Here is a 15,144-nt window from a genome sequence, read left to right as displayed (position 1 = left end):
GAGCGACAAATTTTAAAGGGCGGGGCTACTACGTTTCACAGTGGGAAACGAGCTAGAGGTGGAGGGAGGGTTGCAGGGCGGGGCTAGATTGTCCTATCTTAGGTGGGAAAGGCCAATGATAATCCAGGACACCTCGCCTAGAAAGTCAACTCGAGCCTTTAAATTCTTGTTTCCTGAGGCATCACAAAGGACTAGAACTGCTTGGCTCACCTGTTCTTTTCCTCCTTGGAAAAGTCTCGTTTGCCACCATGGGGATGTACCAAGTGAGACTGTAGGGGAAGCAATAGGTGACTGGTACGCCAGGCTACTGGCTGCTGCTGTTCACCTCGATGCTATTAAAATTCTGGCAAGATCAAAACTGACTACTAACCCACCTCTACATCCCCCTGGCGCCGTTCCGGGGCCAACGCCACATTCCCCGGTGGGCACGCAATGGCCGCACCCCCTCCCGCTGCAGACAGGTCTTTTGGTACACTCAGCCCGAGGTGAGTCTCCTCCTTCCTCCTTTCCAGCGCGTGCGTGCGCATGCGCGAAGCGCGGCGCGCGCGGCTGTTGGGCCGCTGGCTGTGGGGCCCTGGGATCCTCTGCGTCTCCACGAGCAGTCCGCTTTGAGTCGCGAGCCGCCGTGAACACCCGGATTCCAGCGGGCGCTTGCGAGCACGGGGGCATCGCCCGCAGCGGCCAAGCTCATGGCCGGCTGAGCGGGACGCCGCCTCCGCCTCAGCCGCCGCCGCCGCCGCCGCCTCTCCCTCCTCAGCCGGCGGCGGCCCGGGCCCAGCAGCCATGGCCGAAGACTACTGGGACGGTCGCCTGCGGCGAACTGGAGGAAAAGGAGGTCGCGCGGCCTCATTTCAGGCCGCCGCCCCAGGCGCCGCCGCGCCGGCCCCGCGGCTCTGAGGTTACTCGCGCGCCCCCTCCGGTGAGCGTGTCCTCGATACTTAGGGTGGGGGCTGCTCTTCCTAGAGAACCAACCCGATCCTAGGCGGTGCTAGGACCAGAGTTAGGGGGTTCTGGGCTGCTTGGCTGTCAGGTGCCCCCTCCCCCTCGGGTTTCCCAGAATGCACCGGGGGGGTCATTTGGGGCCTCCCTGACCTTGGTCCCGCCCTGGGCCCCTGTCCTGGGAGCTGAGGATGGGAAATGCTGTGGATCCTAAGGGGGAGAGGGATGATAAAAGGACTAGAGTTATGGGAATGGATTGATAATGTAGTGGTGAAAGATTCGAGGTTGCTAAGGGGATAGTAAAAAGCCTTACGACTGAGTTCGGGCCCAGTGAGTGCTTGTGGAAGTGGGTTGCAGGGCCATGAGGGACGCGAGGATGTATAACGGGGGGGGGGGGGGCGGCGCAGTCCAAAAACATGTAATTGCGTGTAAGGCCAGTCCCAAAACATGCTAATGGAGGTTAGGGCTGCAGAGAAGCCCAGTGTAAATGGAGAAATGGTGGTAGAAGTACCAGAAGGTGGCCAGTAGAGTCAGGGTTCTGAGGCCCAGTATGTGAAGATGAAGGTCAGGATAATGTTAATATTGTGTTTGTCCACGGGGTTAGGGGTGGCATCTTTTCTGGAATCCGGGTGTGTTCGTGGAGGTAGTTGATGGACTCAAACGTTGAGTGTGTGCTGATGACGGAGGGTCATGGTGGAAAGGGTATGTTGTAATAAAGATCTAGGGAGTGTGGAACCCAGTATATGCCATTGCAGGCAGAACTGTTGAAGGGCCTGAGGGTGTGTGTAATGGGGCGGGGTGGTGGAAGGCAGGCCTGTACTATTGGTTACCAGAAGTGGGCATACATGTGTATGGGAGAGTGCCAGTATATGAAGTATATGGCGCTCAGCACACCAAGGCTCACAGTGAAATGTGAAGACAGAGAATGTGAATTTCCAGAAAGTATGTGGTAGTACTGTATATGAAGTTCTAGAGCAGTGGTTATCAACCTGTAAGTCACTACCCCTCTGGGGGTCACATATTAGATATCCTGCATATCGGGTATTTGCATTATGAGCCACAACAGTAGCAAAATTATAGCTATGAAGTAGCAACAAAAATAATTTGAGATGGGGGGGTCACAACATGAAGAACTCTATTAAAGGGTCACAGCATTAGGAAGGTTGAGAATCTCTGCTCTAGAGGCTGCTACTGTGGGTTTAGAACTACACAGACACTTAAATGTGTGCTATTTGGGGACGAGAGCATAAAGTAAAATATGCTGATGAACATCAGAACACTGTGAATACTGTGTTCTTCCTGTTCATGGGCCACTGAAGTGTGTTGAATCGGAGTGCTACAGGGGCAGATTGGGTGGGGGAGGGATGGGAATCTAGTGTGTAGTGGAAGAAATAGAGCTGTGAAGGAAAGCAATTGTGAACCAAAGGCTTAATATTAATAGTAGGGGGTAGGGGTTGAAGCAGAGGGGATAGGAATAGGTGATGCTGTAACGTGTGCCAAAGTGAACTGGAGCCATGAAGAACTCAAGTGTATGTTAATGGGGCTCAGGGTTAAATAGAGGAGCTATAAATGAGGGTCAGTCTGATACAGAATAGTGTTTGTCCCTGGAGAATAGTAGGGCTAAGTAAGGATTCAAGGTGTGCTAATAGGGAGTCAGGACTGGGTGAAGCCTGATGTGTGCTAGTAAGGGTCAAGACAGAGTGAAGATTCAGTTTGTGCTGAGGGAAAGGACAGTATAGTGGAAGTACAGGACAGAATGTATGTTAATGATGGTCACAACTGTAAAGGTAAGGGCTAGAGAAATGGTTCAGCTATTAAGAGTATATACTGCTTTTCCAGACTACCTGAGTTCAGATCCCAGCGTGCACATGATACTCACAACTGTGAAGGGGCCTGAGTGTAAAAAAAAAAAAAACTAGTCAGGGATTGTACAAGGTTCACTATGTACTAATGTGACTAAGAGCAGTGTGAAGGTCCAGAGAATACTGATTTGGGTCAGCTGTAGAGCACCTTGAGTGCATGTTAATGAGGATCAGAATCCAGAGAGGACACTATGTTACTGGGGTAGGGCAGTGCTACAGAGAGGCTAAGAAGCATCGAGGCTAGGAAGGGACTCAGAATATGGTGGTGGCGACAGGAGTTGCTTAAAGAGGGCAAATACGGGCTGGAGAGATGGCTCAGCCATTAAAGGCTAGACTCGCAACCAAAAATATAAGAGTTCCCCGCACCCACGGCTGTCTCTCCAGCCACCCCCACCCCCCAAAAAAGAGGGCAAATACACACTAACAGAGTTTTGAGTGCTAAAGGGAGTTAGAGGTAAAAAGAGAAATCATGAATGTTAATGGGAGTTTGGTGTAGTGAGGGCACGCCTTTAATCCCAGCACTTGGGAGGCAGAGGCAGGCGGATCTCTGAGTTCAAGGCCAGCCTGGTCTACAGAGTTAGTTCCAGGACAGGCTCCAAAGCTACACAGAGAAACCCTGTCTCAAAAAAAAAAAAAGATGTAGTGAGAGCCTTCTTGAGGGTCTAGTGTGTGCTTAATAGAGGTCAGGGTAGAATAGAATGTGTTGGCGTATTAGAGTATGACAGCTATATGCTCAGTGGTCAGAATTAGTGTGAATGTCCTGGTATGTCAGTAGCCTGGGGACGGGTCACTGTGTCTTTTTGTGGGGGAAGTGCCAAGAAGGACAAATACCATATAGTTGTGGAATTCTTTTTTGGTTTTTCGAGACAGGGTTTCTCTGTGTAGTTTTGGTTTCTGTCCTGGATCTTGCTCTGTAGACCAGGCTGGCCTCGAACTCACAGAGAAGTGCCTGCCCCTGCCTCCCGAGTGCTGGGATTAAAGGCGTGCGCCACCAATGCCCAGCAGTTGTGGAATTCTATTTCCCAATTCTTGCTCCTTCGCTTATTCTGAAGTCTGTAAGCTCAGAAACTAAAATTATGTTATTTAAGTTTATTGCTCATAAATGCTTAAATGTATCTGATTCTAAGTGTCTGTCCCCCTCAAAGAGTTGTATAATATCCTGTCTTCTTAAAATCCCCCAAAAGATGAGTTCTGGAAAATGTCCAGTCATTGAGGGTTCCAGTTTGTGGTCATAAATTAATTCATAGCTCCCTCCCCATCCCTCATTTTCTTAGCCCCTTCCCTTATTCCTGTCACCACATATAAAATAACTGAGTATGAATGTCATATGGGGACAAAAGGAAGTCTGAGAGCTGGCCACTTTCTAGACCTTAGGTCCAGTGTTCAGCCTCCAAGGTCAGAGTTTTATGGTATTATTCTAGGTTCTTTGTGGGTAGATCTTACCCTTATCTGTCTGAGGTTTCTTCTGCTAGGCTGACTCTGCCTCCCTTCTAGAGGTAGCAAGCAGAAGTGGGAGTAGGAACTGCTGGAGTAAGCACTTTGTTTCAAGGTAACAGATGAACCATTTCTCTTCTTGAATCCATCCCTGGCCTTATCCTCAGCCTCCTATCTAGCTCTACTTCCCTTGGGCCCTGGGCCATCTCAAGACCTGCTGTGAGTACAGATGGTTCCTGAGCCAGGTCTTTCCCCTCCTTGCTGGCCCAGAGCCCAGGAATAAGCAGAAGAATGTCTACCTAAACCTTTTGGTACCCCCATCCCCTCCAGCAGCCCATCTAGGTCATCTTCCTGTCAATTCTAGCATCCCTGGGTGTCTTCTTTGGGGTAGTCTGTGTCTGGGACTCACTTCAATAAAGGTTGGTCCTAGGCTCTCAGCCCCTTGATTCACTGCTTCTGTATGTACTTTTTGAGCTTCTACTCAGTGTCAGTCACTATTCCAGGTTTTTAGGCTATAGCCATGGCCTTAACATACAGAAATTACCCTGGTGGAGCACATCTTCTAGTTACAGCGGTGAGAAGACAGACAGTTAAAAAAAAGGGGGGGGACCAATAAGTAGATGGTATTATTTCTGAGGTGGTAGTGAGAACTAGGGGACACGTTGGCAAGGTGTGGGAGCTCAAGACTGAGACTTTAAATAAGGTAACTCATGGAAGCCTCATGAAAAATGCGATATTTGAACAATGGGCTGGAGAGGATGTGGAGTGAAATATTTTACAGTCTTCAAAACAACCAGTGTACAGATTCTGAGGTATAAACTGTTGGGTGTGGTGCAGAACAGCAACTAGGAACGATCGAGGAAGAGGTGAGACCAGAGAAGTAATGGGGGTGAATGAAGTATATAAGACATATGGGCCACAGTGAGGACTGCTGTGTTTATTTGGGATGATAAGGAAGATGTGGTATATTCTCTAAGGAGAAAAGAAATATGACCTAGCTTTTTAAAAACCTGGATTTGGACCCTGTGGATTCTAACCCTATCGAACCTTTCTAGCAGCTCTGAGGATAGCTGCTGTGTGTTGAGACATACCCCCCCCACAACTGCATCCATTGGTTGGGTCTTTGCAGCCCTCCCCCATTTGGATAGAGAAGTGGGGTGACCCATTAGTCACCATGACAGTGGTTGCTGGGGGATGTGAGAGGGTCCCTGTGGGCCACAGGGAGCATTCTGCCTGGCAGTTGGGGGCAATGTGGGGCTGGTGCCATCGAAACATGCCATTCTATGGGCGCACCCAGGACCTTGTCACTAGTCCTTTGGTTTTAACTGAACCCTTTGTCCCAACTGTGGCTGCATCTGTCACTACTGCTGCACCTGAGGATAGCTGCTGTGGAGTCCTATGCTCCCACAGTGAGACTATTGCCCTAGAGACCAACAATCTACTGAGTGGACCCTTGTCCTCAGCCAGCCACCCAAGTCTTAGTACCCAGGTAGACTACTTAGGGATGGGCTAACAATAACAAAGGGCCCTATCCATGCTAAATTTCCAAGTATCTGTAGTGGTTGAGTGGGCACTGACATGTTCTAGGTTGTTGTGGTCTTTCAGGGACCCATGATGATCAAGCAGATGCTAATGTGGTCCCCATTTCTGTTCATGTCCCCTGTTCAGGTTGCCATGGATCGGATGAAGAAGATCAAACGGCAGCTGTCAATGACACTCCGAGGGGGCCGAGGCATAGACAAGACCAATGGTGCCCCTGAGCAGATAGGCCTGGATGAGAGTGGTGGTGGTGGTGGCAGTGACCTTGGAGAGGCCCCTACCCGTGTTGCCCCTGGGGAGCTTCGCTCTGGACGGGGCCCACTCAGCTCTGCACCAGGTGAGTCCACTTTGATTATTCTCTCTCCCTGCCCCAGCTCCCAGATACTACCTCCCAGTGCATTCCTTAGACTCTTGTTTTCCTTCCTTTTTTCATTTTCTCCCCCTTCCCTATCATCCATTTCTAACACTTTCTGTACTTTATCCTTGACTTTATATCCAGGCCCCAGTCGGGAGGAATGGTACCTTGCCTATTGCAGCTGCTCTCTGCCTTTTTCCTGCACTCTGTGGTGCCCCTCTTAGTCTCATTGGGTCTGCCTTCTCAGGGCTCTTGGCAATACCTGTCACCACTAGCCTTCTGACCCGTGGGCAGCTACCATCTCAGCTCATCTCTGATGGAGTATACTCTACTAGATGACATTCCATATCTGTCCTGGGCCCACCTGGATTTCCTAATCTGCTCTAGGGGCCATGTATACACATGGATATGATGAAGGAATATATTGTTTGGGGGGCAGGAGGGAGTGTTCTTGACTCCAATGGCCTGGCATTTCCCTCTCCCCACCACCAGAAATTGTGCACGAGGACATGAAGATGGGGTCTGATGGGGAGAGTGACCAGGCTTCAGCCACATCCTCAGATGAGGTGCAGTCTCCAGTGAGAGTACGCATGCGCAACCACCCACCACGGAAGATCTCCACTGAGGTATTTGATTCCTGTCCTGCTGATGGGAGAGTTGGAGAATGGGGTTGTGTTTGGGGAGGTGGAGCTTATGATCATGCTTCTCTTTTATCTTGGCTGCTAGGACATCAACAAACGCCTGTCACTACCAGCTGACATCCGGCTGCCCGAGGGCTACCTTGAAAAGCTGACCCTCAATAGCCCCATCTTTGACAAGCCTCTTAGCCGGCGCCTCCGCCGTGTTAGCCTGGTAAGCATCTTTTTGTCTACCACTTATCCCACTCTCCCAGTGCCCTGCTTCAGCCTGCTTCAGCGTACCTCCTTTACCCCACAGTCTGAGATTGGCTTCGGAAAACTGGAGACCTACATCAAGCTGGACAAGCTGGGTGAGGTGAGACAATCAAAAGAGGACCTTGGTGAGGATGGGGGTCAGTATGAACTCCATGCAACCTCATTGCACCTCTGCTGTCGTACTTCCTCACACTCCAGGGTACCTATGCCACTGTCTACAAAGGCAAAAGCAAGCTCACAGACAACCTTGTGGCACTCAAGGAGATCAGACTGGAACATGAAGAAGGGGCACCCTGCACTGCTATCCGGGAAGGTACAGACCCCATCCTTAGACTTTCTTGACTCCATGACACATACACTCTCTATGGTGAGTAAGGATTCAAAGACTGGGGTTTCTTGGACCTTCTCTCCTTACCTTTGCAACATTGTGGCCTTCGTGAGAGTGCCCACCATCTATATACCCAGGTAATAATTGAGGTAATTAGGGATCTAATTGGATCAAGGAAAGTGAATTAATTACAAATTATGGTGTTTGCTTTCATTCTTCGAGCACTCCTTAAAGTGTTCAGAAAATCACTTGGGATAGATTTGAATTACACAAAAAATGAGTATAAATTCCAGCCTGTGTGCTTAGGTTTGGACAAGACCCCTTTCCAGAAGGCAAAAGCAGATTGTGAAAATATAGTGTCACATGAAGTTGGGGCTGTAGTCCCACACTCTTGCTTGGTACTCTTGTCTAAGCCTTATTTTTTACATGTGGACCATTGAGACACACCTACTTCTTAGCATATTGTAAATCAGAGCTAGGTGCTCTGAGGCATTACCCTAAACTGCACAGGGAAAGAAGGAAACCTCTAAGCTCATATCTGTCTGGTCCTTATCTTTATTTTGAGGATGGGGCCTCACTGTTGCTCTATTCTGTTCCATGCTTTCTACAGTATCCCTGCTCAAGGACCTCAAGCATGCCAACATCGTCACACTACATGACATTATCCACACAGAGAAGTCCCTCACCCTTGTCTTTGAATACTTGGTAAGGTTGGATAGCAGTAGACCCCAGGGAGGTGGGAAAATGGCCAGGAGCCATAGTATGTGACTCTTGTTCCTGTATATTCTTTTGTCCTCAGGACAAGGACCTGAAGCAGTACCTGGATGACTGTGGGAATGTCATCAACATGCACAATGTGAAAGTGGGTGTGGGACAGAAAGCAGGATTAGGAGGGGCCCCCACTCACCCACTCATTGTACAAATCTCCCAGGAACAGTCTTCCTGTATGATGTTTTTACTGGGAGCTCTTGGAGGGCATTGGGAGCCTGTCATCTTTTCTGTAATAAGACATTGGGCTCAGTGTCTGTTTGGGAGGGAGCAGTGCCTGCCTGCTGCCAAGTAATGAGCTAGTGGATATCTTTTGACTTCTGCCTACCATTCCTGGGTCTGCAGCTGTTCCTGTTCCAGTTGCTCCGTGGCCTGGCCTACTGCCACAGGCAGAAGGTGCTACACCGAGACCTCAAGCCCCAGAACCTACTCATCAACGAGAGGGGAGAGCTCAAACTGGCAGACTTCGGTACCATCAGCCTCCCCTTTCTTCCCTCTGACTCCTCAGCCTTTATCTCCAAGTAACTCACTTCCCTATGACCCAGCTTCATTCCCCTTCAGCCTCTCCAGACTTTAATTATGGCAGGCATTCTTAGTCCCAGTTATACTCTATTCCAAGCTTTGCCCTCAGCCTCCTCATTCCAGCTGCTCTTTTTTTTTTTTTTTTTTTTTGCCTCCCAGGCCTGGCACGTGCCAAGTCAATCCCTACTAAAACATACTCCAATGAAGTGGTGACGTTGTGGTACCGGCCCCCTGATATCCTTCTCGGATCCACAGACTACTCTACCCAAATTGACATGTGGTGAGGAGAGGTGGAAGTTTGGAAGGGAGTGACTCCCCAGCCAACTTCCCCTACTCATGGTGCCTTTCTTGCCCAGGGGTGTGGGCTGCATCTTCTATGAGATGGCCACAGGCCGGCCCCTCTTCCCGGGCTCCACAGTGGAAGAACAGCTGCACTTCATCTTCCGCATTTTGGGTGAGGAGGAAGTTTGTACCTAAGGAGCTGTGGGGACATGCAGGAAAGACCTGAGATGTTTGGGGTAACTTGCTTGTCTTCTATACTAGGAACCCCAACTGAGGAGACATGGCCAGGCATCCTATCCAATGAAGAGTTTAGAACATACAACTACCCTAAGTACAGAGCTGAGGCCCTTCTGAGCCATGCACCCCGGTGAGGCTGATGGGTAGGTGGGCATTAGGGGCCAGAATGTCTGAACTCAATGTAAAGTGCATCTCCTTATCTTTGTGTTAGACTTGATAGCGACGGAGCTGACCTCCTCAACAAGCTGCTACAGGTGAGACCATCTTTGGAGGCCAACCTTAACAGGGATGGGGTTCCAGGTGTAGGAAATGGGACCTTCCCCAAGGGCAGGCTCTGAGGAGGGCAGGTCAAGAGACCTATGTTGAAAGTAACAATATACCAATACAGTCTCTTCTGTCCAACTCAGTTTGAGGGTCGCAATCGGATTTCTGCTGAGGATGCCATGAAACATCCATTCTTCCTCAGCCTGGGGGAGCGGATCCACAAACTTCCTGACAGTGAGTGTAGTTGGGGAATGAGTGGGTGGCTCAAGTTGGGGCTGTGGAGAGCAGAACCGCTGGCATGTAGGGTGCTGGTTTGTGCCATCACTTAGGAGGGAACATCCTCATGGATGATCAGGAGGTTATATCTATTAGGAAGCAATTTTGTTTTCATCTTGGATTCCTTTCAATTTTTATGAAAATTCTCATATAGTACATACAGATGCAATACCCAAAAAAGTGTACACCACAGTTTTTGCAAACTAAGCACCCATATAACTTTCAGACAGTTCAAAACCGATGGGAGAGGTTCCCCTAAAGCTTCCTTATACTGTATTTGGCATTTCCGGCCCCTTCCTGTAATAATAGAGCTAGCTGGGGGATTCTTTTGAGGCAAGGTTGTGCTAGGTAGCCCTGGCTTGTGTGGTTTGAGACAAATATTCATGTGAATCAGATAGACTTTAGGCTTGCTATGTAGCTTAGGATGACCTTGAACTCGTCTTGCCACCACCTCCCAAGTGCCGAAATTAGTAGGTGCATGTTACCATACCTGGCTTTCTATAAAGATTATTAAAAACCTCATTTTGGTGGGCTGCTGTTTTTATTTTGGGGGACACTCTTATCCTCTTCACTATTGTTGCCTAGGCTAGCCTGGAACTTGTGACAATCCTCCTGTCTCAGACTCCTAGTAACTGAGATTACAGGCATGAGCCGCTATGCCTGGCTTAAAAATCTCAGCACACAGAAGAAAGAGGAATGTGGATTTCTGTCAATTCAAAGCCAGCCAGGTCTACATAGTGAGTTCCAGCAGAGCCAGGGTTATAAAGACCGTGTCTCAAAAGTAAAACAAACATTATTATACCTGATAAACTTAATACATTTTTTATCTCATGCAGTGTTCTAGTAGTAGTCCATGTCCTATCTTTAGTTACAGGCAGTTTGATGGAAGAAAGTCAAGCTTCTCAAAGAAGGGGCAACTTGTTCTAATTCACTCAGTGAGGTCATGTGAGTTTTGTTCTGGGTAGACCCACAGGTCATCCCCCACTTACATGTCTCTCTATCTACAGCTACTTCCATATTTGCACTAAAGGAGGTACAGCTACAAAAGGAGGCCAATATTCGGTCTTCTTCTATGCCTGACTCAGGTACGTGTGGTCCTCCCCTCCTCTTGCTCCACCCACCTGTCTGCTTATCCACTAACAGCCATTCACTCTACTTTCCCCTGCAGGCAGGCCAGCTTTCCGTGTGGTGGATACGGAGTTCTAAGCCAAGTTCTAAGCCACAGACCAAGGCCCCAGCAGGCAGCAGCTGGAGGGATGCCACACCCCTCACAGGGCAGCCCCCATCTGCAGTCCTCCCTGCTTGTTGCCTGCCTACCTGCCTGAGCCACACTTTGCTACCAACTTGTCCCCCACCACCTGCCTAAACACCCAACAACTGGCCTGGCCTGTCAACCCATCCACTGGCCTGTCAAGTCAACCATTGGCCTGTCTGCTGGGTGCTAACAAAGCTCTCACCACTACTTTGCTTGATGTGTCTCTGTCTTGGTAGTTGCCGGCGGACAGAATGGCCATGTCAGTCTCCCACACTAAGGCTAGGCCTTCCCCTCTTCATCATGCTCTCCCCCAGGACCACTACCCCATGGCCAGCCAGAGGTTTGGAGCTTGCCCAGGCCAGGGCCCTTGATTGACTTTGAGTAGAAGGTGGTGATGCCTTGGGTCTGAGGCATCCTCTGCCTGATTTCCCACCCGTCCCACCTGCCTCTGTATGGGCCTTCTTTTTTTGTTAGTTTCTTTTATTGTTTTTTATTATTATTTTTAATGAGGTTCTCACTTTTTAATGCAATATCTCTGTATACAGACTGGCTGGGCCCTACTCCCTGAGTGTTGGCCCTCCTACAGTATTTTGTGCAATGAAGTCCCACTCCCAGCCTTTCAGAGGCAGGGACCCAGACCCTGTTCAGATCCTGACCATCACTAGACCCTGGGATTGGCTATGGGAAAGCATGCCTCAGCCACCTTCCTCCCCATCTAGTGTCCCCAGCTATAGGGGGACCTGAGAACTACCAGAGACTGGGAGATGGATATTTGGGGGCCTATTTTTTCCCTCCTTCAGTCCTGTAGCCGGGGCCTCCTTCCTTCTCAGGGTCTCCCCAGCCCAGCTCTGCCTAGCCCTCATGCCCTGTCCCACTTGGTGCTGTTGAGTAGGGCTCTGCCAGGATTGACCAGCTTTGTGAGGAGCCATATATAGTATGTATATGTGCACAAGCAGGGGGACATGTGGGAGCTTGTGCCCAGTTGTTATATCCCAGTCCATGGGAGGGTAAGGCAGGGCAAGGACAGTCTCCTGGATGGATGGTTTGCTCCCCTTCCTCCACCCTAAGCCTTGGGACCCTTAAATGGGGTGGGAGGGCAAGGGAGGGTGCCCTTCTAGTGGGGTTTGGGGGGATTGGGTTCCTGAATGCACCATAATCGCTGTATGAAATATTAAAAAAACGTCTAAAATGAAAAGTCTGGTTGTAAATCATCATAAAGGGGGCTTAAGCTAGGATGATTACTGGGACATTGGTGAATCCATACCTGGTCCCATCAACTAAAATCATTGGGAAGGAGTTGCCTGGAAGTGTGGTGGAACTATGAAAAAAAACTTGACGGAATTGCACATAGACTGGTGGGATGAGTTGAAGCAGTAGGGCAGACCTAATTGTGTTACTGGGAATCAATAACTGAGCAGAAAGGAGTTAGATTTATCCAGCAGTGTGGACAAGCCTGACAGAATGGAGGCAGAAATATAAGTTGGAAGAAATTTGGAAGGCCCAGTATATCTAGAATGGTATAAGGCAGAAAGATCCAGTATGACTATATGTCTGGCTGACACTATGAAGAGGCCAATTAGAGAATGAAAGGAGAGTAGATTTTTGACCACTGCTTATATAAAAGGAATCCTTGAATAGACTTAGAAAAGTTTAAGAGTGAAGTCATAGAGCCAGAAGTTTGGACTACTGTTTCTGGAAATTATCTGTATGGTGGAGTTTGCAACAGCTTGAGCTTTGGAGATGGTTCAGTTGGTAACATGCTTGTTATTGTGCAAGCTCGAAAGCCTGAATTCAGCTCCCCAGCACTCATGATTAAAAAGCTAGGTGTAGCCAGGCAGTGGTGGTGCATGCCTTTAATCTCAGTACTTGGGAGGCAGAGTCGGGTGGATCTCAGTGAGTTCGAGGCCAGCCTGGTCTACAAAGCAAGTTCCAGGACAGCCAGGACTGTTATACAGAGAAACCCTGTCTCGAAAAACAAAACAACCAAAAAAAACAAACAAACAAACAAACTGGGTGTAATGGGCACTTGTAATCTCAATACTGGAGAGTAGAGACAGCAGAATTCCTGGAGCTTGCTGGCCAGCCAGCCAGTCTAAACAACTGGTGAACTCCAGGTGGCAGACCCTGTCTCACAAAATAAAGTGGAGAGGAATTGAGGATGACACCCTTTGTTGACTTCTGGCTTCCGTATCTTTGTACACACAGCACACAAACAGTAGCACAGCCAAGACTTAACTTCGAGTGAGAATAGGGCCTTAATTTCCTCTGTCCATGAATAAATACTTCCATCCCACCATCTTGGGAAGAGCCAAGAAGAGACTTGTAAGCAAAAGGGGTGGGCAGGCCCAGGCAAGTGCAAGTGGCTGTTTATGGAAGCACAGCAGTGGTGACCTAATGAACCTCTTAATCACTGTCCTTGTAAGCACTTACAAATCTCAGTTTGAAACTACAATGTGCCACAATGGCTGTCCAGTCCCAGAGTTGAAAAAGTACAGTCCAGTGGTAGTAGCGCACACCTTTAAATCCATCACTCGGGAGGTAGAGGCAGGCAGGTCTCTAAGTTCAAGGCCAGCTTGAACCCAACTAGTAGGGGTACACAGGGAAACCCTGTCTCAAAAAAAAAGACACATTCCCATTTCTGTCAGTTTTGTAATGGATGGGATATCCACAAATTCCTCAGCAGACTTCCTATGCCCATTCTTAGGTATGGGAAGAGATTGGCCCCTGGAAGGTGAAGAAACCAGCTCCAGGGATGGGGAGGAACAGATTGCAGAGAGGCAATAAAAGTCGGATTCATATGGGTTTAAAGATCAGCTATCTACTTGTGCTAAACTCCATTTTAATACTTTACGTTCTTTGGGGGTGGGAAGGAAGTTAAAGGAGTTCATTCTTTTTCCTTCAGGGCTCATGAAATGACCTCATCTGTGTCAGGTTGGATTAGAGGATAGAATCATACTAACAGACACCCTACAGAAGCTAACTGAAACTAAGGTAAATTAGATCTTGTGAAAGTGAGGAGGGTTGAACTGTGCAAGGAGACATGTATGCACATGGGTTTATGTAGGTATGGAAAGGCAAGTCTTAAAAGTTTGTTCTTGCCTGTGTGTACTATTTGTTAATAAAGAAGGCAATCACTAAACCAGCCCCAAAGTCATGATCTTGGGGAGTTTGTGGGTTGTCGGCAGGTGAGGATGGCCAATAGAAAAGTAGGTGAAGTCTTGGAGGTACACAGCTTTTGTTGTCTTGAGGGTTGCCACCACTTCTAGCAGAGGTCAGGGCACAGGTTAATATCCTACAGTGCTTCCCACAATGAAGAAATTAAAATAGTGCTGAAATTAAAGTCTGGCCTAGAGCCTGGCACACCTGTAACCCTAGCATTCAAAAGGCTAAGGCAGGAGGATCACCATGAGTTCAAGGCCAACCTGAGCTTCATATTCAGAATTGAGACCCTATATCAGAAACTCAACAAAAGAAACCCTGGCCTGTTCAATGGTTCTCAAATATTTGGCTTCAGATTCCTTTATATAAAGTTTTGAGGACACGCAAAGATTTTTTGCTCATTCCAAAGTACCCTCTGGGTAATTCCGTTATATATGCATGATTATGAGAGTGAAGATACTGCAGAAATAGTGTTGACTTAGTGAAACCCCCAAGAGGGTTTTTTGAGCTGATAGCCTGTGACCACAGTTGGAGGATCTGCCTGGTGTTTAAGATCACAGCTCTGCAACTAGGTCTGCACTGCTACAGCACATCCTAGCTGGGGACAAATGATTTGGCATTTCTGGCTCTTGGCTTCCCCCATTGTTAATCATGGGCCAACAAATACAGTACCTGCCACCTGAAGCATTTATTTAAATCCAACAAGTCACTTAAATTGGGCATACTGGCCGGGCGGTGGTGGCGCACGCCTTTAATCCCAGCACTAGGGAGGCAGAGGCAGGCGGATCTCTGTGAGTTCGAGGCCAGCCTGGGCTACCAAGTGAGTTCCAGGAAAAGGCGCAAAGCTACACAGGGAAACCCTGTCTCAGAAAAAAAAAAATTGGGCATACTGGCTATTGGTTATGCCTCCAACAAACACATGGTTTAGAGCTGACTTCAGATTTGTCTGGTGAGTAACTCTAGTTCAGGAAGCTGAGAGTTGAAGTGCATGCCTGTAATCTACACTTCCGAGGCTCAGGCAGTTGGATCAA

At 48.6% G+C, this 15,144-nt stretch overlaps 1 protein-coding gene across 4 annotated transcripts; it reads left to right on the top strand.

The window, feature by feature from the left end:
* Cdk16 (cyclin dependent kinase 16) lies at positions 1–11,161 on the top strand. Of its 4 annotated transcripts, none has more exons than XM_016009691.3 (16): positions 1–485; positions 5,904–6,111; positions 6,622–6,755; positions 6,856–6,981; positions 7,066–7,122; positions 7,221–7,335; positions 7,961–8,055; positions 8,150–8,212; positions 8,464–8,587; positions 8,800–8,920; positions 8,997–9,094; positions 9,184–9,289; positions 9,371–9,413; positions 9,567–9,657; positions 10,707–10,784; positions 10,868–11,161. In XM_016009691.3, exons 2-16 carry the CDS (start codon positions 5,910–5,912, stop codon positions 10,903–10,905), a joined length of 1,491 nt encoding a protein of 496 aa, XP_015865177.1. In that variant the 5' UTR covers positions 1–485; positions 5,904–5,909; the 3' UTR covers positions 10,906–11,161. The 4 variants fall into 4 exon arrangements, with proteins under 4 accessions (XP_015865177.1, XP_076419110.1, XP_006991477.2 ...); XM_076562995.1 differs by having other exon boundaries at positions 49–919; positions 9,380–9,413; XM_006991415.4 differs by having other exon boundaries at positions 104–919.
* The last annotated feature ends 3,983 nt before the right edge of the window (positions 11,162–15,144 follow it).

The sequence above is a fragment of the Peromyscus maniculatus genome, chromosome X (assembly GCF_049852395.1).
Source record: "Peromyscus maniculatus bairdii isolate BWxNUB_F1_BW_parent chromosome X, HU_Pman_BW_mat_3.1, whole genome shotgun sequence".
In the NCBI taxonomy this organism is placed as follows: domain Eukaryota; kingdom Metazoa; phylum Chordata; class Mammalia; order Rodentia; family Cricetidae; genus Peromyscus; species Peromyscus maniculatus.
Note: the sequence above shows the minus strand (reverse complement) of the source record. Positions and strands in the feature narration are given on the sequence as shown.